At 40.7% G+C, this 25,857-nt stretch overlaps 1 protein-coding gene across 3 annotated transcripts in view; it reads left to right on the top strand.

The window, feature by feature from the left end:
* MARK1 (microtubule affinity regulating kinase 1) overlaps positions 1-25,857 on the top strand; it is an 86,979-nt gene that overhangs the window by 31,730 nt on the left and 29,392 nt on the right. For 2 of the 3 annotated variants that reach the window (XM_049769509.1, XM_049769510.1), the window contains exons 4-7: positions 10,274-10,322; positions 12,448-12,513; positions 17,424-17,494; positions 23,461-23,517. In XM_049769509.1, the coding sequence (XP_049625466.1) occupies positions 10,274-10,322; positions 12,448-12,513; positions 17,424-17,494; positions 23,461-23,517 (243 nt within the window). The remainder of the gene's footprint in view (positions 1-10,273; positions 10,323-12,447; positions 12,514-17,423; positions 17,495-23,460; positions 23,518-25,857) is intronic. The other variant, XM_049769511.1, reaches the window with a different exon arrangement.

Raw genomic sequence — 25,857 nt, forward strand, 5'->3', positions numbered from 1 at the left:
ACTGGAATTGCTTTTGATCTGTGAACCCAGTGGACAAGAGTTCAATTTAGAACTTTTTTCAATCCCTAAATATATAAATTTACATATGTGTTTGTGTTTCATGTGAAAACATTTATACATGCTCTGTTGATTTGATTTCAAGTATTGGCTACTTGGGAGATATTTTAGAAATAATATTAATAAATGTACTTTTTTGCTGAATCCATAGAGTTTATTGATTATAAACAAATCTCTTTAGTGACTTTAAGAAATGCACTTATAGGGGTCGGAGAGATAGCATGGAGGTAAGGCGTTTGCCTTTCATGCAGAAAGTCATTGGTTCGAATCCCGGCATCCCATATGGTCCCTGAATGTGCCAGGAGTGATTTTTGAGCAGAGAGCCAGGAATAACACTTGAGCGCTGCCGGGTGTGACCCAAAAACAAACAAACAAAAAAATGCACTTATAAATTGAAGAAATTAGGGGCCAGAGCAATAACATAGAGGGTAGGGCATTTACCTTGCATGTGACCAGCCCAGGTTTAGTCACCAGCATCTTATATGGTCCCCTCAGCCCACCAGGAATAATTCCTGAATGCAGAGCCAGGAGTAATCCCTGAGTACCACCAGGTATGGCCCAAGACAAAGCAACTAAACAAAAATCTTGCAAAGCAACTAAACAGAAATCTTGCAAATGGTGACCCGAGTTGGATAAATTTCAGTGAATTCAGAAGCCTGGAGAATATAACAAACTAAGGGCTCAATTCCTATCACCACATATGGTCCTCTAAACCTCTCTAGGAGTGATCTCTGAGCACAGAGCCAGGAATAAGCCCAGAGCACACCCACTCTGCTCTCTTAGCTCCCCAGTACCCCAAACCCAAAAAACTTTAGTAAATTTTTAGATATAACCTAGAGACCTTTTGAAAGGTTAAGTGCATAGAAATTTCCAGAGAACCCACAGACTAATCCCTGTCACGTGGACAAACACGATCACTCAAGGTAGCACAGAGGCCTTGACTGTGTCAGCAATAGTCAGAATTAAATTTCTTCTTGAACATTATAAAGAAACCAGCCTTGTGAAACCAATCACATAGTATTGGGAAGTATTTTGATCAAGGATAAAACAGAAACTCATTTCTTTGGGGGAGTTGGGGTTGGAGGCGAGTGTAGCAGCTACCGGCAAAACACACACACACACACACACACACACACACACACACACACACACACACACACACACACACACCACCACCACCACCACCACCACCACCACCACCACCACCACCACCAGCACCACCAGCACCACCACCACACACACATACACACACACACCACCCCACACACATTGTTCATTGCATTTCACACACACATACAAACCACACCCCAAACACATTGTTCATTGCATTTCCAGCCTGGATTTCCCCAGAACTGCAGGGACCCCATGGCTCCATACTCTGGGTTCCTTTTATGGAACCACATGCCTGGTTGACAAACAATTGCTTAGGGGCATCCCCAGGACTCCAGATTCCCCTCATACCCAAATTGAAGCTCTATGACAATGGTCCTTTGCAGATATAGCTGCGGTCATAGGTCACAATGACCAGTTGTTGTCAAAGAGCAATGTATTCTACAGAACTGATGATTAAAATCACTTCCACCTCAAGGACCTCTTTTTTTCCCCACCCCTCAAGCACCTCTTTGAGAATAGTTCTTTGTATGGGATGGCACATTTGCAGGAAACATCTTGATGCTTTTATGTGTGGTTATGTCTTTATCAATGGGAAACCTCTGAGGAGAGAGGACGTTTGCATTTGTGAGCTGGGTTGCATGTCTCTGAAGCAGGTTCGGGATAACCCCAGGGGGCATTTCCCACCCAACGTCCCCCCCTATTTTGTGTCTGAAGGAATGATATTTGCAGAATGTGTGTGAACAATGTTCTGAGAATAAATAAATTTTTATCTCTTGCTCTGTCGCCTTTTGCTTTATTCTCTATGAAATTAGTGGTCACCAACTTGCCTGATCTTGCTTTGGTTTTAAAACACATACTGAAAACAGGTTATCATAAAAATCATGGCTTTGGGGAGTTGTCTGTTTAGCAGGAGGTGTGAAGAATTGGTGAGAAATAATATCTTTCACTCTGAACTCGGATGAATTGTGAGGAGACGGGTGTTTTCCCACAAGCCCTTACCATTGTGGCTTCAGAGTATTTGGAGGAAGAGGACAGGAGAGAAATCAAGGTGGGGAGAAGAATGGAAGCCACAGGGAGCACGGTTCAAGGAGATCTGAAGACTTGGGTGATTCACAGGTATAGGGAACCTCAATACCCAAACTTCAGGGTCAATAACACTGCAAACAGGATCCAAACGTCAGTATGTCCTATTGAGGTGGCAGGCTGGGCTGGGGCCTGGGGTAAAAGAGACCCTGGAACCTGGTGGAGGAAGAAGACCCTGGTGCAGAGTTAGTGCTGGCACATAGTTTGTCTCAAGCCCAGCTATGAATAACTATAATTAATTAAATAATTTAATCAAATTTAAAACTACATGAAAGATTTACCAGCAATGTTCTGGCTCAAGTACTGGCCATTGAAAGGTTGAAGATGAGACACCCAGATTTTCAGAACAGCCTAGACTATGTTCCAGACCTCGAATCTGAATTTTCTAAAACTTGGTTCTTTTTTGATACTAAATCTTGTTTAGTTACTGGATAATGGGCTTAAAAGTGACTTCTTGAGATGGGAAGTCATAGCACAGCAGGTAGAGTGTTTGCCTGGCATGCAATGGACCCAGGTTCTAATCTAGAAATCCCATATGGTCACTTGAACACTATCAGGATTGAGTACTAACAGGAATGATTCCTGCAGAGCCAGGAGTAACCTCTGAGAATCTCTGGATGTGGCCCCAAACCAAAACCAACAAAAAAATTTACTTCTTTTTTTTTTTTAACTTTATTAAAAGACCAGTGGTTACAAGGCTGTTCATCATATAGTCTTTTTTCCCCCACAGTTAAAAGGTTGTTCATGATTGAGTTTCATTATTGAGCACTTTTAACATACTAGATTCAAATAGTTCTGAAAATGTTTCCCAGGATGAACATATTCACCCCTTAGTAAGAATTTTTCATTTGCTTTTGTCCCGCAGATGTGATGTTAGTGTCCTGCCTCATGCATGTGAGATGCTCAGTACGAGTGGGGAGCTGGTCTAACTTAGGGGGATTCTGGGGAACCATGTTCTTTCTCCATGTCTTGGAACCTTATCCCGTTCTTTGTATCTGTGATTGTGATTCAGAAAATGTGTGTTAGTCTGTGTGTAAGTGTGTTGTGTGTGTGTGTGTGTGTTTAATTTGGTGGAAACAGGACGTTAAAAACAGGAAAAAGAGGAAATGGAATGGCCACTGAGTCAGAGATCTGTGCTCACTAATTAGTGCTCAGTCTAGCAAATTATTGAGAAAAGAGCCTTGTTTCCACTCTGCCTTGTTTGCTCCTCTTCTCTTTCTTTAAGTGGGGTCATTGATATTTTCTTTCTTTTTTCTCTCTACTGAAATTCCATAGGGCTTGACCCAGAGAATCTCTTCTCTCTTTCTCCCCCCCCCACCCCAACCTTTCTCCATGCAGGAAGATGTTCAGGATTGTGTCTGCAGGTCCAACCCTCTCTAGATTTGGCTCATGGTCTCTCAAACAGCTGAACGTCATGTCTCTACCCACCCAGTCAGTGTGCTGCCCACAACCACTCCCAGTGTGACCCAGTTTCCTCTCTCCAGTTTCCCCTTGTCTTGGAGTTTATATTGTTCTTGAGTCATACAAACTCAGGTTTTAGCCCTTCCTTCGCTCTGCTTCTCCCTCATTCTCACCATCAAATTCACCTTGGTGCCACACTCACCTAATTTCTTATGGATCTTGAGAAAATGCTGTGACCACTTCCCACCACCCCCTCTCTGGACAGTTCCTCTCACCCCAGAGTTGGTCTCTGCAGCATATGCCCCTTTTTATCCTTCCTGTGCTCAGACATAGGGGATGGAAACATGTGTACAGGTGCTGAATACATCTTTCTGCTCTCTAAGAAGCCTTTTTTTTTTAAATACATACCTTTATTTAAGCACCATGATTATAAGCAAGTTTGTAGTTGGGTTTTAGTTATAAAAAAAAAAAGAAAGAACACCCCCCACTTCACCAGTACAATGTTTCCATCACCAATGCTCTCCATTTCTCTCCTCCCCCACCTCTTGCCTGTATTCAAGACAGGCATTCTATTTCTCTCACTCACTATCATTGTCATGGTAGTTGTCAGTGTAGTTATTTCTCTATGGCCATATCACCCTGAATGCACCTGATCTCATCTGGGAAGCCTTTAGGTGCCTCCTTCCCTCCTTTCCTCTGTCCCTCCTTTCTTTCTTTACCCCTCCCTCCCTCTTTTCTTGCTTCCCTCTATCCTACCTTCCCTCCTTCCTTTCCTCCTCCTCTTCTTTCTTTCCCTCTTTTTCTCCTTCCCTCCCTCCCTTCCTGCCTTCATCTTTATTGACTGTTGAACGTACTGACCTGCTTGTGTACTCTTCAAAGTCTGGTCTTTCTTAATTCTCTTTATGGGCCTGTATGTAGAGTGTATATATCAGTGATCCTTTCTGTGACTTGCTTTTCTCACTTAGTGTGGTCTCCTGTTTTATACCTTTAGTCCATGTGTTTCCAGTGCTTTTACTGCTTGTTGGCTTTTGTCTTTTTGCTCTCTACCCAAGACTTCTAAATGGAGGAAACTTGGCAAATGCTCTTCTCAGACATTGTTGAGTTCATCTGAGAATATGGTGTGTCTGAGCTTCACTGCTTTGACTGGAAGAAGTGACTTTCTTTTTTATTGTTTTTCCCTTTCTTTTTTTTAATTAATAGATGTTTTAAATTGAATCACCACAAGATACAGTTACACAATTGTTCAAAATTTTCAGTCATATAATGTCCAATATCCATCCCTTCTCCAGTGCACATTTCCCATCACCAGTGTCTCCAGTTTCCCTCCAGCCCTCTCCTCACAGCCTACCACTATGGTAGACACTTTCTTCTCTCTCTCTTTCTCCCTCTTTTTTCTTTTAACATACTGAAGTTTGGGGCAGAGTGGGTAGGGTGTTTGCCTTGCATGCAGCAAGTTTAATTCCTGGCATCCCATATGGTCCCCAAACCCTGCAAGGGCTGATTTCTTGAGAGCCAGGAGTAACCCCTCAGCATCACCGGATATGGCCTAAACCCCTCAAAAGATGTTGTAGTTTGCAATATTGTTACTGAAGGGGTATCATACATATCATTTTATAATTTTTCAGCACCCAGTTCTTGTCCAGAGTAACCATTTCCAACTGACATTATCATACTGGTACCTTCTGTACCCTAACTGTATTACACACACACACACACACACACACACACACACACACACACACACACACACACACACACACACACACACACACACACACACACACACACACACCCTCTTCCCCTCTTTGTGGCAAGCTTCCTACCATGGACCAGTTCCTGGTCCTTGTCTTTCTTGTCTTTGGGTATTATTACCATACATCCTGTTTTCAAATATCCTGCGGCTAAGTGTCATCATTCTCCATCTATCTCTCTCCTCTGACTCAATTTATTCAGAATAATACTCCATTAACACCCATGAATAAGCAGATTTCATGACTTCATACTTCCTAACAGCTGCATAGTCTTCCACATGTGTACATACCAAAGTTTCTTCATCAACTCACCTGTTCTCATTTGCTTGGGTTGTGAGAAGTGCCTTATGATAAGAACTGTATTTCTTCCCAGAGCTGGCTCTGTGACCTCATCTGTAGGGGGAAGTGGAATTACCCCCCATCCAAGGACTCCACTTTTTACAGGGTGATTTTTAACTCTGTCTTAGCTCCTTTCTGTTCTCCATCAAACAGAGTCACCATGCTCCTGGGGTCACAGTCAAGGACCAAGTCTCTACACAGGGTGCTGCTAGAGAAAGCCCAGCAGTCTTGCAGCATTGTTCAGAGGGAGAGCTTATTAACCCAGCAGCAGGACCCCAGTGAATTTGCACTGGCCTTGAGTGGGAGTGAAGTCTCCACTGTTAGTCTGCATCATCCCATTGTCAGCACTGTCTGCATCATCAGCATCATGTTATCCCATCTCCCATGTCTGCATCACCCCATTGCCAGCATTGTTCCATCATCTCATTGTCAGCATCATCTCAGTCTGCATCATTTCATCATCCCATTGTCAGCATCAACCGCACATGAAGTGCTGCTGTAGGAAGAAGAGGCCTTAGAACTCGGGCTGCAGGAGACATATTTTTGCTTCAGTGGATCCCGCCTCCCTCCCTGGAAACACAGAGGCCAGTTTGGGATGCAGATTCCTCTCTAGTGGGGCCAAATTATTCAAAGCCATGTAAATATTTAACATTTAAATTGAAGCTATCATGGCCATCCATCAGCCACTCTTTTCATGCAGAGCCAAGCTTTCCTCTTCTTTCCAGTTAGGTCTGTGGGTTGGTATCTGCTGTTTATCTGGTGTGGAACACAGTCACAAGCCCATAAACCACACTGCTATTTTTAGTTGTTTTAATTAATGGAAGGCTCACTGAAAGCAGCTCAGAAAGCCATCTGAGATTTTTTTCCTTTCACCTTTGACATTTATTTTGTGTCCCAACTTAGCAGGGCGGAGCTTTCTATAGCCCCTTTGATGGAGGTTTTACCAAGTATTCCATTGAGTTGCTTTGGTCAAACAGTGAACTTGCAATGCTTCAGAGTGTATGGGATTTAATTGCAGGGGAAAGATTCTGAGCCTCCCCAGCCTGGCTGCCCCTGACCCTGGCTCATGCAGTTAATAGCTCTATACTTCTCCCTACCCTGGATCATGTGAAAGACTGGTTTGCTTCTCCCTGAAAGATGGGGAACTGGTGCATAGCAGTTCATTCATTTACATCACTGATTCCATGGTGCTCTGGGAGACTTTTGCACTGGAGTGAGCCTTGCTGGATTGATCAGCTTAAAAACCACTGGAGAAGCCTTCTTGACTGCCAGGCAAGGGTCAGTGTGTCCTCCCTAATTGGTGTAACCCATCCTGGGGTTTGGTAATAGAGATCCTCCCAAGGACCCATGGTCTTCACTCCTGTTGCTTCAAGGAAGAGAGTGAATTTGCCAGCCCCTAGGCTACTTGGAAGTGCCATCTAGACTAGATTGCAGCCCTTAGAGATTCTGAGTACAAGTCCCAAAGCTGTGCTCAGAACTTTGACCCCCCCCTCAAAACTTGACTGTGTGGTCAGTTGCATCGTTATAAATCTAATAGACTAATCATCGCTTACTTGGCCATAGGAAACTACCACCCAAGTCCATATCTTCAGTAACATCACTAACTATGGAAGAAACCGTGACCTCTGTGCATGGGGTTGTCTGAAGAATTTTGCAGTGGATTGTGATGTGGCAGTGAACTAGAGACTGATATAAAACCACTTGTGAGCACTTGCAAGCCAATGTTTTACTATCAGGCCCAACATATTAACCTGGTTGAATAACAGAGCAAGACTGTAAGCAATATCCTGATAAGAAGCAGAAAGTCTTGGAGGAAATGGCACCATTCCTAGGAACACACCAACCTTATAGGGTGGAACTTGGGAAAAGGACGAAAACTCAAACTCAGCACCCAGCAGCTGCTCCTGGAGTTGTGTGCCTTGAGTCAAGTTGCCCAAACACTGTCAGGGCTTGGGAGGGTTACATTTGTGAGGCTCCAAGTCTGATCCCCAATACTGCTTGGACAACCAAGTAACACTGGATGTGAGTCTGGTGGCCCCAGCAGCAGCACCTTTTCAAGCCTGAGCACTAGACTGTCCAACCTGCTGTTCTGAGCAGAGTTCCTCCAGAAGCAGCCATGAGTCTCCTGAGCACCATTTAGGAGCATGTCCCCCCTCCAAAAAAAAAAAAAAAAGAGAGAGAGAGAGAGAGAGAAGGAAATCTGTCTCTGGGAGCTGGAATGATAATACACTGTGGGGGCATTTGCCTTGCATGCAGCCAACCCACATTGATCTCTGGCATTCCATAGTCCTCCAAGCCTACCAGAAGTGATTACTGAACTAGGAGTAACACCTGAGCAAAATACAACAACAAAAAAAACCCATACAGTGTTAACAGTAAGATATTGATGAAAGAGAGTGAAGATGAGCCAAATCAATATTGCAGCTCATAGCACAAATATTTGCAGAACCATCAGGAAATCTGACTAGACATTTCCCGTGTATACAGAGGAGACATAGGCAGCAAGCTTGTAGACGGATGTTCCATATTCCTAATGATCAGGGAAATGAGAATTGAAACCACACCTATGAGAATGACCATGATTAACACACTGTAGGGCATAGAGTAAAAAGGACAATGATACAGTGGTATGGCTTGTGTGAATTAGAGCCACTGCTATGGAAAATGGTATAGTAGAGACTTCCCCCAAAATGAAAAGCAGGGGCTGGAAAGATAGCACAGCGGTAAGGTGTTTGCCTTAGACCAGAAAGATGGTGGTTCAAATCCCAGCATGCCATATGGTCCCCCGAGCCTGCCAGGAGCAATTTCTGAGCATAGAGCCAGGAGTAACCCCTGAGCGCTGCTAGGTGTGACCCAAAAACCAAAAACCAAAAAAAAAAAAATCAGTATGGCTGGACAGATAGTAACAAGGATAATGGCATTTGCCTGGCAAGCAACTGACCTTAGATCTGACCTTAGATCTCTGCCACTACCTGGTGCCCTCAGACACAACCAGGAATAGTCTCTGAGTAAGGTCCAGTATTCCCCAGAAATAAAACCCTTCAATTAAAACAACTGCTATATGACCAAACAGTTCTGCTCTGGATATTTATCTGGAGCAAACAAAACAAATCACTCTCATTTTGATTATATTTACCAGATAATTTGTGACTTTTGACCCCTTCTCATTGTGTGTGGTTACTGGCCCATCTTCTAGGAAGAAATATCACACTGAAAGCACTGGCTTCCATTTGGTGTAAACGTGTATTCATTCATGTGATTTGAGTAGCACCAATGACTACTTTTTCTAGTCTCTTGTTTGATTCTGACTCCAGTACATGCTTAGAGGCAATGGGAGGAGTTAGTTGGGAGGGTGTGGGGCCAAATCATGGTTTTGAAAAATGGATCTTAGTTGCTGTAGCAGTAGTACAACGGGGAGGGCATTTGCCTTGCACACAGTTGATTTGATCCTTGGCATCTCATATGTTCCCCGAGTACCTCTAGCAGTGATTCCTGAGCACAGAGCCAGGAGTAACCCCTGAGAACTGCCAGATTTGACCCAAAAACCAAAAAGAAAAATGGATATCAAAGTGTTAAAAAAAAAGTCAGTGAAATGAAGGAAAATGTTTACTTTTTCTGTCTTAAGTGATATAATTATTTTGGTTTTATTTTATGTAAAGTTAAGTGCAAATATATTTTTGTTCTTTTGTATCTTCTAACTCCCCTTCAATTTAAAAACATATTTCAGGGGCCAGAAAGATAGCACAGTGGAAGGGCATTTGCTTGTATGCATTTGACCCGGGGGGACCCTGTTCGATTCCTGGCATCCCATGTGGTCCTCTAGCTTGCCAGGGCCAATTTCTGAGTTCAGAGCCAGGAATGTGACCCCTGACCACTGCTGGGTGTGGCCCAAAAACTAATCAACCAATCAAGTTTTTTAAAAAATAAAGTTTTAAAAAATAGAATTAAAATATTTTAAATTGCCTTGAAATACTGTTTTATATCACTCATTTTCCCTAAAGTTGTATTTTTAAATATATCTTGTATTTTAAAAAATTAAATGATGGGGCCTTTTGCTTCATTTGCTACCGTGGTTTGTCTCTTATTTCTTTTTTTTTTTTTTTTTTTTTTTTTTTTTTTTTTTTTTTTTTTTTTTTTTGGTTTTTTTGGGCCACACCCGGTAACGCTCAGGGGTTACTCCTGGCTATGCGCTCAGAAGTTGCTCCTGGCTTGGGGGACCATATGGGACGCCGGGGGATCGAACCGCGGTCCGTCCGAGGCTAGCGCAGGCAAGGCAGGCACCTTACCTCTTGCGCCACCGCCCGGCCCTCTTATTTCTTAATAAGGAAGAGAGAACTGGGTCATGCAGACTGATGGTACATGGTCTCTTCTCGACTGTTTAGTTTGGACTGTCCTGGGACAAGGACCCCCGAGTTCATTCCCAGGATGTGTGGGGTGTCCTGTAAGCAGATGGGTTTTTTGAATTGCATGTTCTGGCTACTTCACTGCTTTAAACTTTTTATAACGGAAATATCTGTTTCCTTTAATAGTTGTTTCGAGAAGTACGAATAATGAAGATCCTGAATCACCCTAATATAGGTATGCATTTTTTGGTATACAGTTGACGATGACATATTCCCCTTGAATGTATTTGAAAAGACTTCATTTTAAGGACATAATACATAATTTTTAAGGGCATGCATTTGTATATCATTTTTAAGGGCAGGTTGGGTGGGTGGGGTGGGCATTGATGATCTGAGAGAATGATACTTGGACTGAAGAGAGATGATAAAGAAGTTAGTCAAAAGGCTGGGGCATGGGGCTGGAGAGATAGCATGGAGGTAAGGCATTTACCTTGCATACAGAAGGACAGTGGCTTGAATCCCATTATCCCATAGATCCCCCGAGCCTGCCAGGAGTGATTTCTAAGCATAGAGCCAAGAATGGTCCCTGAGCACTGCCAGATGTGACCCAAAAATACAAAACAAATAAACCAAACAAAAAAGCTGGAGCAATAATAGTACAGCAGGGAGATGTGCTAGTCTTGTGTACACAGCTGACCTAGGTTTGATCCCCAGCATCCTGTACTGGGTTCCTAAGCACTGCTGGGAGTGGTTATTGAGTGCAGAACCAGGAAGGAGTAACCCCTGAGCACTGCTAGGTGTGGCAAAACAAAACAAAACAAAACAAAAACAGTTAATCGAGGCAGCAGGCCATAGTTTCTATTTCTTGCTGTCTCTCTCCTCCACTAAGGGCGCTGAATGTTCTTTCTTTTCTTATATCTATAAAGGGATATCACCCTCTATGTATATTTCAGAAAAAAATTAGATAATAATACTCACTTGGGTTTGATCAGAGTTTATATGAAAATAAAGTAAAAGAATTTATTTCACTAGAGCAATAGTACAGCAGGGAGGACATTTGCCTTGCATGTGACTGATCCAAGTTTAATCCTTTGCATCTCATATGGTCCTCTGAGCCTGCCAGAAGTAATTCCTTTTTTTTTTTTCTTTTGTGCTTTTTGGGCCACACCCAGTGATGCTCAGGGTTTACCCCTGGCTATGCACTCAGAAATCATTCTCGGCTTGGAGGACCATATAGGATGCCAGGGGCTCGAACTCAGTCTGTCTCTAGGTTAATGTGTGCAAGGCAAACGCCCTACCGATTGCACTACTACTCCGATCCTAACCAGGAGTAATTTCTAAGTGCAGAGCCAAGAGTAATCTCTAAGCACTGGAGTAATCTCTAAAAGTAATCTCTAAGCACTGATCTCTAGGCACAAGAGAACCTAAGAACAAACCAAAAGAGAGAGGGGGATGAGAGACACACACATAGAGACAGAGATAGAGAGAGACAGACAGAGAGAGAGAAGAGAGAGAGAGAATTTATTTTCCTAAGTTTGGTTCTTCTCCCTGCCCTCATGTTTAAAATCAGTTTAGTGGTCTCATATTTTCACAGTCATTGGAGTCTGAGAATAAAATGTTTTTCTTTTAATTTCAATTTTTAATCTCACTTGGTTTGTTGCACATTTAAAATATTATGCTTATTAGTGATATTGCTGTATAATATACATATTATACACCAGAAGTATAAAATTTATATCATAATTAGACCTTTTCGTTTCTGCAAAAGATTATTTAACACTTGTTCATTCATAGACTCCTTATAATCAATCTGGTATCTCTTTAAAGCTTCTTTCAAGTCTCATTCTGATTTAAATTTTTCCTTTTTAATACTTTATTCTAATTAGAAGTAGTAAAGGATTTTCAGCTCCAGAAACTTAGCTCTAATCGCTATGTGGTAAGTAGTTTTCTTCTGTAGTAGTAATAACCCTTCAGAGAACTGTTGAATTTAAATATGTCATTAATTTTATGAAATACTCAGGTTTTCCATGATGAAGACAATTTCTACTATTAAGAATATTAAGCAAAAGTAGGGCCCGGAGAGATAGCACAGCGGCGTTTGCCTTGCAAGCAGCCAATCCAGGACCAAAGGTGGTTGGTTCGAATCCCGGTGTCCCATATGGTCCCCCGTGCCTGCCAGGAGCTATTTCTGAGCAGACAGCCAGAAGTAACCCCTGAGCACTGCCGGGTGTGGCCCAAAAAACAAAACAAACAAACAAACAACAACAAAAAAAGAATATTAAGCAAAAGTACATTTTTGTATATAGTCTATCCATTGTCTACAAACAATTACAGTGTTCTGTCTCTAATTTCTTTTTTAGTAAAATTATTTGAAGTTATTGAAACAGAGAAGACCCTTTATTTAATCATGGAGTACGCGAGCGGGGGTAAGAATGAGATATGCAACCAAAAACTTGTTTTAACATTCTGGCTTGATCCTAAGAAAGCTGTTATTTTATTAGAGTGCCTTTAAAGGACATAGGAAGGGATATTCTTGTTTGCTTTCAAAAGACATTTAGCCTGCATTGGTCTACTTTATTTGTTTAAAAAAATACTTTGAGTTGTTTTCAAAACTCTAGGTTGCATTGATATCTGTGTCATTCAAATTTTCATTTAGATTCCATGTCATTATGATTAGAAGTTTTTGGGTACAAGCAGGACTTCTTAGTGTTTTAAATCTATAGGAAAAAAGTGTTCTAGAGCAAATGTTTGCTTCATTGATCGTTCATAGAGATGGCAGATACTCAGCGTACATTATAGATATATTCAAGATAACCCCTAACCTGCCCACTTGAGCAAGTAGAGATATTTAGAGATATTTTACAAGTTAGAAGACTTAGTTCAGAGGGCAGTAGAAGCATTTTAGAACACATATTTTGATTACATGGTGTCAATAATAGGAATGATTTTTATTCATTAAAATTTTTATTTATATAAAATTTTGCTCACTGATAATAAATATGTTTCTTCTTTACTTGTCCTCAGATTGAGAACTAAAGTTCTCAACCAAAGTTACAGTTTTGTTAATGATAGGACTTTGTTGCATAGTTTTTAAATTTATGAATTAAACTTAGTAGACCTTTATAAAAAAATATGAAGGTTTTCAGAACTGAGAGAAATGAAACAGTTAAAGGAGGCTAAATAATTGAAACCATTTTGACTGGTTTCATTTTGTTTTTGCTGTTTTGGGGCCACACCTGGCAATATTTTGTTTTGAAGCCACACCAGAGGCACTCAGGGCTTATTCCTGGCTCTTTGCTCAGTGACCTCTCTTAGTGGTGCTCAGGACTTATTCCTACCTTTGTGCCTAGAGACCTCTCCTAGTGGTGCTTGATGCATCATATTTGGGGTCTGGGATTGAAACCAGCTCTGGCCATATGCAGAACAAGCACCCTATTCATTGTACCATCTTTCTGGCCCTAATTTAGTTGTTTTTCTCCTCAAAAAAATTTTTTTTTTTTGGGCCACACCCGGTAACGCTCAGGGGTTACTCCTGGCTATGCGCTCAGAAGTCGCTCCTGGCTTGGGGGACCATATGGGACGCCGGGGGATCGAACCGCGGTCCGTCTCCTAGGCTAGCGCAGGTAAGGCAGGCACCTTACCTCCAGCGCCACCGCCCGGCCCCTCCTCAAAAAATTTTATTTAATACAGTGTAGAGTTCTTCAGCTAATAAAAAATATCTAAGTAAAGTTTTATGACTAAAATTTTATATAGAACATAGAAGATTTAATCCAGTCTATAGCATTCCATCTGTGTATTTCATATTGTTTTCAGTTTTCTAAATTTTTTGCTGCCAATATAAATTTCCTTTGCATATTCAGAATTTGGGGGTGGTTTGGGCCAAACCCGGCATTACTCAGGGGTTACTCCTGGCTCTGCGCTAAGAAAAAACTCCTGGCAGGCTGGGGGGACCATATGGGCTGCCAGGAATTGAGCTCAGGTCCATCTTGGGTTGGCCTCGTACAAGGCCAATGCCTTACCGATGTGCTATCTTTCCAGTCCCTGCATTTTTAGGTTTTTTTTGTTGTTGTTGTTGTTTGTTTGTTTGTTTTTGGGCCACACCTGGTGATACTCAGGTGTTACTCCTGACTCTGTGCTCAGAAATCGTTCCTGGCTTGGGGGACTATATGGGACACTGGGGGATTGAAACATGATCCATCCTAGGTCAGCGCATGCAAAGCAAATGCCCCACTGCTGCGCCACCACTCTGGTCCCTGCATTTTTAGTTTTAATGCAGATTAAAAGTTTTAATAAATTAAAATTTTGCAAGCCCCTCCTTTTTTTCTTTTTTGTATTTTGGGCCATACCTAGCATTGATCAGGGACCACTCTTGGTGGTGCTGTGGGGAAAATATGCAGTGCTGGGGATTGAACTGAAATTTGAGGTCAGCAGAGCAAGCACCTTAACTCTTGTGCTGTCTTTCAAGCCATGAAAAACTCTGGTTAATCCTAAAAATATTTCAATATAGTTTTTATTTAACCTAACTTAAAATTTCCCTATATAATTAGTGTTTATTATTATAAGATTTTAAAAATATATTAATATGTTCATGCAAATTTGCATTAAGAGTAGGTAGATAAAACATTCCTGAACACAAATATCATGGCACAACCTACTTCTACATTCTTTTTTATTTATTTATTAAATTTTTTTACTTCTCCATTCTTTATCCTTTCTTTGAGTTTATGAAGCAGTTTGTCAGCGTGGGAACCCTAGATTTTATTTTTAGTTCTCTGAGATTCCTCTTTTTTTCCTCCCCCTTTGGGTGAACTCAAGTCTAGAGCAAGGGCTCAGACATGCTTTGATATGACAATTTTTAGCTGCTAGAAGACTGTGAACTCGGATTTATTTTTAGGAAGGTCCACCACAGGCTATGTTGACATTAGTCCTCTCTGTTTTAGCCATGAATGGTAAGTACAGTCAACTCTCTATTGGTGCAGTGCAGGGAGTGCCGGCTGGGCAGGCGGGAAATTCTCTTTTCAGCAGAGCCTGGAGGGTGGCATTTTCTAAAGGGATTTTCCCTGGCGTTCAGTCCAGACCACATGGTCCTTTCATCCTGATGCCCACTGAGAGAGGTTTTCTGGTGCCCTTTTGCTCATCAATGATACCCTACCAGAACTATCTTGGTTCTCTGGCTGTAGACCTAGAATCATTTTCTTGCCTCATATAGAAATGGCCAGAAATCAACATTCTTTTTTTATTCCCTCAGAGATTTCTTAGCTTTTTAAAGCTTAAGTCTGACACACTCCCTAGAAGTCTAGTGTAGCCAAGAGTTAATCACCGACCTCTTGATTCAGGTTCACTCATGGGGCAAACGATGTTTAATGATTAGGAAGGCAAGAAAAACTTTTATGCTATAGAACCACAATTAGTGCCAAGAGCCCATTATAAAGCGGCATGAGGGGGCTGGAGAGATAGCATGGAGGTAAGGCATTTGCCTTTCATGCAGGAGGTCATCGGTTCGAATCCCGGCATCCCTTATGGTCTCCCGTGCCTGCCAGGAGCAATTTCTGAGCCTGGAGCCAGGAATAACCCCTGAACACTGCCAGGTGTGACCCAAAAACCACCAAAAAAAAAAAAAAAAAAAAAGAAAGCGGCATGAAGACTGTGCTCATTTCTTCCCTCATTCATGCACACTGCTGGACAGTCACTGTGTAGTGGGTGGTCTTCAAAGGTCAGGTCCCTGCCCACAAGAAAATGAGCTTTTACTTGGGGGAGCAAATCCTAACCAAACTTACATAAGTAAAGAAACAATTGGTATAACAGTTGGTCTTTGAGAATTACTGGCAGAACTTGAGAGTAGTCTACCATTTTAAATCTTGCATGCCCTTTTCCCACTCTCAACATACATATCTAGGATGAATGATCAAGAGGCCAACTAGAGCATCTATTCATTTTTGTCTCCGTCATCCCATTTTTATCCCTTACATGTGTTTGATTCAATATTCTGTTTGGCATGGCATCTGAACTACTTTCATCTGCCATCATTGTCTACTTGATTTTTATATTTTACTTCTCTTAGGATTGTGACTATGCACCTGTATCTGTATGTTAGATTCAAACCTATTATTTATTGAGTGCTTAATATATATATTATATATACATAGATGTATATATATGTATATATAATATATTATATATACATAGATGTATATATATATAATATATACATAGATGTATATATATTATATATACATAGATGTATATATATATATGTTGGTTACTTTCTTAAGCACACATATTATTCTACAATGCCTATATGAGGTTGGCAGAAGATAGAAAATATCTCCTCCTGAAGTTCAGAAATCATCCTCATGTCTGAAAATAGCTATTTGGGGCTAACCCTGGATTTACACTTAAAATGGTCAATTGTTAAGCCCAAGTGTTCAGTCACTCATGTGTGTACATGTCTATTTAGATGGTGCAAATTCTCAAGATGAAATCAGTGAGTGTTTCACTTTCCCTGAGATTATTTTACTTTGCTTTTGCATTCGGACTAGACCACAGTCAGAAAACTTAAATGTCAGTAATGATTACGGGAGCAACTTAGTTTCATGTTATCTTTCACCTATTCCAAAAAATATGTCTTGTCTCTCCACTGTGTGTTCCATCATAGTATTGGGTCTATTCTTGTGATATGATATGATATGATATGATATGATTATTTGATACTCAAATAATTTGCAGTTCAAATGGGGAAGTGGAGATGGCAGCACCATGGAGAATAAATTCTACAGGAGAGGGTCAGGGACCAAAATTTTAATCCTGGGCATTGTGGGTGGAAGTCTAGTGAGAGTTTCTGGAGGAAAAGGAAGAAATCAGTGTGGGATCGGGTCATGAAATGGAATTGGGCCTAGACAGCCTGACAAATACAATGTAAAGGAGGTGCAATATAATCGGACCTTTATTACTGTGTTGGAAACGCAGGTCCTGCTTCAAAGCCCCAGGTCACCTTAGATTGTCCCTGCCATGGCTGCCCTTTCTTAGGATGAATACTAAAGAGTTGACTGTATTTTTACATAATACTTGAAAGCAGAAAGCAAAATTTCTTGGTGACCTTTTTTATGACTTTTAAAGAAGTTTTTGCCAGGTTATAAACGCTGCAGATACTCAATTCTAGATGTATTCCACCCCCCCTTTTTTTTCTATTCATGTAGTAGTTTGTTATTTACATAAAACTGTCAAATAATGATGGGGCCAAAAACATCTTGAAAAGCAAGGCCATTGCTAGACGTTGCATTATTGTTCTTTGAAAATCGATGTATATTTTACTGCCTGCTCTGCCTTTCTGATTCAGGTGAAGTATTTGATTACTTAGTTGCCCATGGAAGAATGAAAGAAAAAGAGGCCCGTGCAAAATTTAGGCAGGTATGGAAAGTAGCTTTCAACTTTGCTTTGCTAATATTTTTAGTGTTGTTCAATGGACAGTATTGCAAACTAGACTTTGGAAAACATGTTATTTGCAAAGAGAAATTCTTGCTTTCTTAATATGCTTCTTAAGACCAGATAACTGAAAAAGAAATCCTGCAAATTTCAATGTAACCAAATTGCAAATGGTTATTTCTAAATAGTGAAATATTTCTAGTCTCACTGAAACTCAATGACTCTTTGATAGTCTTGGAAAGACAGTCTAGATAAAGAGAGAAAAGAAAAATTCCTCCATCTACTAACTGTTAGTAAGCTTTATGTATATAGTAATACATGTGCCTTTAAAATAAATGACTGTATTCTTTTATAAGTATCTTTCTGTTAAAATTTGTATATTTGTAGTCTTAAAGGCTGTGGTCAGTTTGTCAAGTAAGCAAAGTGACTTGCAAATGTAGTAAAAGAGTATGGTAATAATAATAAGTCACTGCGTATAGGTCTTATTGCAGAAATGATCAAGTAGGAAAAGTGATTTAAGTTTATTGAAAATGTTATTTTTATCCTTTAGGAATGAAGTAGCTACAATGATCATATTTCTAAAACCTATTTTTTATTTGTCTACTGTGATCTCTGCCCGTAAAGAGGTTCAGGCATATAATGCCCCAAATACCAACCACATATACCACCAGAGTATCAGCATCCATTCACCCATGCGTCAGTTCCACTGCAGTCCTACACTCTTAGCAAACTCAGCTCTCAGGGTTCTTTAATCTTTGCCAGTTAAACAGATCAATCTACATTTACAGATTATTATAGAACTGATAAATTAAATAATTTTCCATTCGAGAAATTTACTTGCATATTTTCAACAGACAGCATACTGGTATTCCAAACTTTCCCATCATGAATTAAAAATACTCCCTAAGGGGCCAGAACAGTGGTGGATCGGTAGGGCATTTGCCTTGCACGCGGCTGACTCTGGACAGACTATTATTCAATCCCCTGGCGTCCCATCTGGTCCCCCAAACCAGGAGTGATTTCTGAGTACATAGCCAGGAGTAACCCCTGTGGCCCCAAAACCAAGACAAACAAACAAACAAAAAACTTCCTTCAGGGCCTGGAACAAAATAGTATAGCTGGTTAGGGCCCTGACCTTCCAGGTAGCCAACCCAGGTACCCATATGGTCCCCCAAGCCTGCTGGGAGTAAACTGAGAGTAAAGCCAGGAGTGAGGTGAGGTCCAAAGTGAAAACCAGACACACAAAAACTTCATTTAAAAATAATAACTTGGGGCTAGAAATGTAGTAAAGTAGAAAGGGTGCTTGACTGGCATACAACTGACCCAAGTTCAATCCGAAGCATTCCATTTGGTCTGCCTGAGTGCAAAGCCAGAAAGGGGCCCCGAATAGCTCTTGATGTGCTCCCCCACAAATAATAATACTAAACAACTGCCCTATAAGCATGAACCTTGTTTTTACAAAGAAAGAATTTCTGTAATAAACATGCTTAGGCAACACAAATTACTGATACACAACTTTTCTGTGCACGGCAGATACACAACATATGAATGCAAGGATAGTTGAAGAACCTCAAAAGGAGAAACATGCAGAGCTGGGTTGGCTCAGTTTTGACACTCACCTCCTCCCAGTGGGCCTCACTCCAGGGAGTTAGTTGGTTTGTGCTGCATTTGTTAATATCCCATTGAATTCAGACTTTCATACATACCCGTGAAATATTCAACACCAAAGACAAGTGAAACCTTTTGAATCAAGATAGCTTCCTAGAAACTGCTTCAGCTTGAGGAATCTAAGCACCACAGTAAAGGGGTTGCAGCGTGAAGAAAAAAAAAGTTCATCCACTCTCTGATGCCTCCGTTTTGGTCTGGAAGCTACCCAAGCTCCCGTCCACACTAGAAGTCACCAACTTAAATGTCACTGACTTTTGGACTCATTCATTGAAGTTCTCCCACAAGCAAGAAAAGTGCAATGGCATTAGCTATCCCCTTGGGACTTGATTTTTAATACTTGAAAATTAACTTTAATGTCATTTAAAGCATATTTTTCAAACATGCATTGAGGCAAATATACATTTAGTATATGTTTTAAATATTTAAATGCATTTATTACTAGTCATTCTTTTTTTTTTTGGTGGGGAGGGGAGGCAGTCAGCTGGTTTTCTTTATTTACAGAAAACATGCTATGACTACAACATTGTCGGGAACTACATAGAATTAGAGAGGATAAAATACATTCTATTTTAAAGAGTTTGCTCATCTTTACAGTTGGGTTGGAATAGACTAGGAAGTTGGGAGACAAATATGTTCATAAAAAGCCAATAATTATTGGGGTGGGTGTGTGTTTATGTGTGTGTGGGCATGCCAGCTCAAACCCAGGATCTCACACACTTTTGGCTTACTTATTACTTTTTTAAAAAGTAAAGCCTGGGTAATTTTAAAACTCACTTTTTCTGCCTCAAAGAGGCTGTGTTTAAATGACTGCTATTGAAATTTAAAACAGTAGGAAACATTCTTTATTCATTTATTACAAACATTAAATATATTTATAATGCATATGTGTTCACCTAAATTTAAAAGATAACTCACATTAAAAAAAAACAGGGTCATACCACACACACACAAAATGTTATCTGAGAGATATGTTTATTTTTAAATTTATTTTTTGAGGGGCCGGAGTGGTGGTGCAAATGGTAAGGCATCTGCCTTGCCCGTGCTAGCCTAGGACGGAATGCAGTTCAATCCCCCAGCATCCTAAATGGTCCCCAAGCCAGAAGCGATTTCTGAGCGCATAGCCAGGAGTACCCCTCAGCATCACCTGGTGTTGCCCAAAAACCAAAACAAAAAAAATATTTTTGAGAAGCTTCTTTTTATTATACTTTTAAAGATTTTATAAATGTACCTTCTATATTTTCTTTATATTTTATGATACTACTTTTCACATTATTAGTAGGGACAGCTGAAGTTGCTAAGCCAGGCTATGCCTTCCCATGCCCCTCTCTGTGATACTGATACAATGGAAACCATCCAACAGTCTAAAAACACTTAGGCATCCATTGCTCAGACAGTGCCTCTATGTACTTTAGGATTTGGGGGCCTGTAGGCAAGTCCTGGCATAAATCCAACTCTTCCACTGTCACAGAGACTGCCTAAGGCCTGGGAATTTTTGCTTCATACTAAGAATTTATAAGACAACCCCAGATTTTGCACCTTTTTGATAGTGTACAGCCAGGCCTGATCTTGGAATACATACAGGGCTGATAATGAAATTGTGCTTTCAAAGATACAGAGCAGAAGGAGTATTGTATTGCATAGTCCCATCGTATTTATGGGCTTCTATATGTTTTCCACTGGGAGTATGTGGCCACAGAAGAATGAAACTAGGACTTGTCACTGGGGACTCCGGCAGTGGGTCAGAAAACAGCAAAAATTGTACCCCGTCACACAAGCATGGGCATATTCCAGGCCACCTCATTGAGCTTTAAGAAGACACAGCCACAGCTGCCGTTTCTGGTTACCTTCCCACTTCCCACTTCTGCAGCTCAGGAGGTTGGGATTCCAGAAGTATTTCTGGAGCTGCTGTCAGAATTGCTTTCATTCTGTGTGACATGAAGTTTACATCTAGTGACCCAGTCTGGATCTATAACATGCCTTCTTCACTGTCCAAAAAAAAAAAAGTGGTTTTGGGGGAAAAAAGACCATCAGAACTATTATTATCTGTGATTTCCTGTCATCCATAATGGAAACATCCTTAACAGTTTTCAGAAGGACTTTCCCAAGCCTTTATAGCCTGTTTCCTAAACATAATGTCACCCACCTAGGAATATTCAAGGGTCACTTGGGTTTGTTCTTCATGGAAAATAAATGATTAGCATGTTGAAGCTTATTTTTGCAATGTCTTGAATTGGCAGATTCTGCTAAATTTTGAGGACTTGGATTATGAAAGATCATAATCTTTCACACTGCCCAGAAAGGCCAAGTGTTTTGGCATGTTGTCTGTGCTGGGGTTGGAATCCAGAGATGACTTTTTGCATGCTTGTTTGGGGTCACACCCAGTGAAGTTCAGGGCTAACTCCTCTTAGCTCTGCACTCAGGAATTACTCCTGACAGTGTTCAAGGGACAGATGGAATACTGGGATCAAACCTGGGTTGCCCAGGTTTGCAAGGCAAGCTCCCTCTCTGCTGTGCTAATGCTCTAGCCCCACAGAATCCAGAGACTTCTCCCATTTTGTACATCCATCAAGGCTTTGCTCCTGAGTTATGCTTTTCCCACTGATTTCTCAAGCACATTGCATGACCTCCACATTGATGCTTTTCCTATCTTGGCCTAACTAATTCACACCCCACATTTCAAAACACCCTCATCCTTCCTGGTTGGTGGGGACCAGATTGCCCACCCAGGGTAGCTTTTCTGAGTAAAAAGATTATTTCTCAATTCTGCAGGGTTGCCTGCCTGAGTCTTTCTCTGCCTGTCACATGGTGCAAAGGCTCCCCCTGGTGTGTGACGTTACCTCACCCAGGCAGCCAGCACATAGGTATTCAATAAACTTACTGTAGAACCTAGTCCTAGATGAATGGGAAAAGGAATTTTCTCCAACCCATTGTGTGTGGATTTTGTTTGCTTCTACTCATAAGTTTTTTCTGTCTTTCAAAACTGTTTTCATAATCATTCAGGCAATTTGATAGGATTCAACTTTCAACTCTCAGTTTTACCATCTACTAATTATTTGGTGGGTTATTATTTTTTGGGGGGCCCATATATTTCTGTTAGCATGGTCATGTAACCTTTCAAAAATCCTCATCTCCACTGCCCTTTGCCTATGCCTCTCCAATATTCAGCATTCAATCTGTGCTTACATCAAAGCAAATCCCAGATTATTTGAGTGCTTTGTGGTGATGGATTTCCTTCTATCTATTAGATTGTAGTTTTTCTACAAAATAGCTCTTTTGGAGCTGGAGCAATAGCACAGTAGGTAGGGTATTTGCCTTGTATGTGACTGACCTGGATTCTATCCCTGACTTCCCCAAGCTTGCCTGGAGTAATTCCTGAGTGTAGAGCCTGGAGTAACTACTACTGAACATAAAAGGATGTGACCCCAAAACAAAACAATATTTTAATTAAGCTTTTACTTGATTGCCATCAGATTCTCCTCACTTCCGTATTTCATGTCATAACTAATGATAGCAGAATTATTTCTAACATATTTCTCATTTGCTTTTTGACTCTAAACTGGTGGATTCTGTCTGGTTTCACCTTTTAATGATCCACAAAGTTATGAATATATATAAAGGGACAATCTTTGTATGCTGTTGAATACTTGGCCCCAGTAGCTTAGAGAAGTATCTGAGATTAAATTTTATTTTTACCTCTTTTCTCTTCATAATTGAGTTTCTACTTGAAGTCTCAAGGATTGTCTTGTCTCTTTTTTATGTGAACAAATGAATATAAGATTTTGTAAATACTTTCCTTATAAGTTCTTAGTAGATTAGTTTTATTGAAGAGTCTTGCCTTGGACACTTTTGATATTATCCCTAATAAAAAGACAAAATCTTTAAAACTTGAACCATTTCTCTTGGAATGTTGATTCATGTATGCCAAAACTGTCACCCCAACACTGATATCAATCATTTGACATACCCTCTAAAATTGTACATATTTGATTATGTAAACAGAGAAATCTAATTACCCATATAAGTCTTCAATGACTCTGACAAAGAAATATTTTGCTTTATTTTAGCAAGAGAACACATAGAATTTCCCCACATTTGAGAGTAAAATGCTGCGTCACTTAATCTAGAGTTTAAAATTTTTATGGCTTTTAATATCACTGTCTGAAATTATCAAATATAACTTTGGTAGGCCAGTAAGTAGTTTTATGAGGTGATGATTGGGGGGAAGTCATGATGTTTTTACTGTAAAAATAATCTGGATTCTTTTATCTAAACATTTCTTTCAGATTGTGTCTGCTGTACAGTATTGTCATCAAAAGTGCATCGTTCATCGTGATCTTAAGGTAAGTTTTAAACAAAACATTCTTGATGAATTAGAGATAGTTAATAATGATACCTGACCTCTCTTTTTGATGACCTCATTGTACCGGGTACTCCACTAGGAAACTCGTTTTTATTTCATCCTAATAACCGTGTCATAGAAGGCAAATATTTTCACTATGAAAATATGAATGAGAAATTAGTTAGCAAGGGAGACGAGAAGATTTGACTCATTTCTGTTAATAGTCTTGCTTCAATAGACAGATGTGGAACTTTTGTCCCCAACTCAAAGTCCCTGAGGTGCTCCATTCTGGAATAAGCCAGGCCAGAGTACAAATCTATGTCTGTTTGAGAATAAACAGTGCTTATTCCTTATATCCAAGTATTAAAAACTTAGTGAAAGCAGGCCGGAGTGGGTAGGGCATTTTCCTTGCACATGGCTGACCTGGGTTTCATCTCTCAAATTTGCCAGGAGAGATTTCTGAGCACAGAGCCAGGAGTAACCCAAGTGCCTCAGGGTATGGCTCAAAAAAACAATAAAAACATAGTGAAAACATCTCATGTTCATCTTCTCTCTTATTTTCATAAACATCAGACCACTGAGAGTAGCATAAAAATAGCGTATATACTTTGGAATAAGACCTGTGCCTTAGTGAAGAAACTATTTGTGGCAACAAAAATGGGAATGTTAGTATCTCTCCAGTATTTCATTTCTTTTGCATTTATGCCCAGAAATGGAGTTTTTGGATCATATGGAAGGTCTAGCTTCAGTGTTTTTGTTTTTGTATTTAGGAACTTCCACACTGGTTTTTCATACTAGAAGTACTAACTTGCATTCCCATCCCTGTCAAAGGAATCCCTTTCCTCCAGTACTTCTCTTGTAGATTTTTGATAACTTTTATGTTTTGGATAAAACCATTTAAGTTGGGGGGTGGGGGGCGATGAGTTGACCACCCCTTGAGGCATGGTCTTACTTCAGCTTAACAAGAAAGACCTTGAGCTCGTGTTCAGATCCCAGTTGACATCTGCCTCACCTTCTTTATAAATGATGTCTGTGCTCCGATCATTTTTCAGCTGGGCTGTTGTTTTCTGTTTTGTGTTTTGGCTGAGTTTCTTCATTATTCTGGAGAGCAGTGACCCTTTATTAGATACCTGGTCATGAAAATACTTTCTCTAGCTTGAGGTTGCTTTTGCATTTTATTGGCAATTACCTTTGCTAAACAAAAACTATTCAGTCAGATGAATTCTCCTTTCTTAGTTCCTGCGTTCATCACCTGGACTTTCAGTATCACACTTATGAAGCGAATAGCCCCATAGCAAATGCTGCACCTTCCCCAGGAGAGAGCAGATTTGGGGTGCTCTTGCTACTTGTGCACAAATGGTAACCATACAGGAAGAGAGTTTATCTCCCCATATGTGTACATGAAGTCGTCATGTCATAGGCCTTAAAAATAGATAGTTTTTCTATTCATGAGCTAAAATTGGACCAGAAAGAGTGGTTGTGGCTACACAGGAGATTTTTTTCCTCTTTCAGATGAAATTAGAAAGTCTCAGGGATGGGGCTGGAGTGATGACACAGTGGATAGGGCATTTGCCTTGCATGTGGCCAACACAAGTTTGATCCCCTGCATCCCATATGATCCCCTGAACACAGAGCCAGGAGTAGCCCCTGAGCACCACTAGGTATGGCCCCAAATCTCCCCCAAATCTCAAGATTGAGCCATTGGACTTGACATTCCCCTTTCTTCCTTCCTCCTCAGGCTGGACTTGTCTTAGAAAGGAAGAATAGAGTCTGGTTTTTGCCTTCATCCACCTCTCCATGGCCCAAGCCTAGCACTTGTTTGTGACCCATTTGAAGAGACTATTTTCAGTCAGAAAGCAAGTTCTGTATCTTGGCTCTGTTTTCAGAGCTTCCTCATTTCCTCCTGCTCAAGCTTTTCCTAGATCTCATATTTTCCCTCAGCTCCTTTCAGGGTAAATGGCTTTCCTGAAGGGACAGAATCTTGTGTCCTTGTGAGAGATGCCCTGCTGGTTGCCTGGTCTCATTTCCTCATGGAAACACCTGCAGAGACTCAGGTTCAGTTCCCGTTTTCTTCTCCAGGCCCTGCAGTACCCAGGGCCCTCTCTGCTGTCCCTTCTGAAGGGCCCAGCAGACTTGATCTCCATCTACACATAGTTAGGGACACAAAGGATTCAGACTTGCTCATGGAAAGTCACATGGACCAGCCCTCATGTTATATTATAAGCCTGGCCAGGTGTGGTGCAGAGACCATATGTGTTGGGTCTGATAGTAGGCACCCCAGCTTCTGTGCTGTCTTAACATTCACATCATGAGTGATACCACATCTTAAACCCCTGCTTTG

The sequence above is a fragment of the Suncus etruscus genome, chromosome 3 (genome assembly GCF_024139225.1).
Source record: "Suncus etruscus isolate mSunEtr1 chromosome 3, mSunEtr1.pri.cur, whole genome shotgun sequence".
Taxonomy (NCBI): Eukaryota; Metazoa; Chordata; class Mammalia; order Eulipotyphla; family Soricidae; genus Suncus; species Suncus etruscus.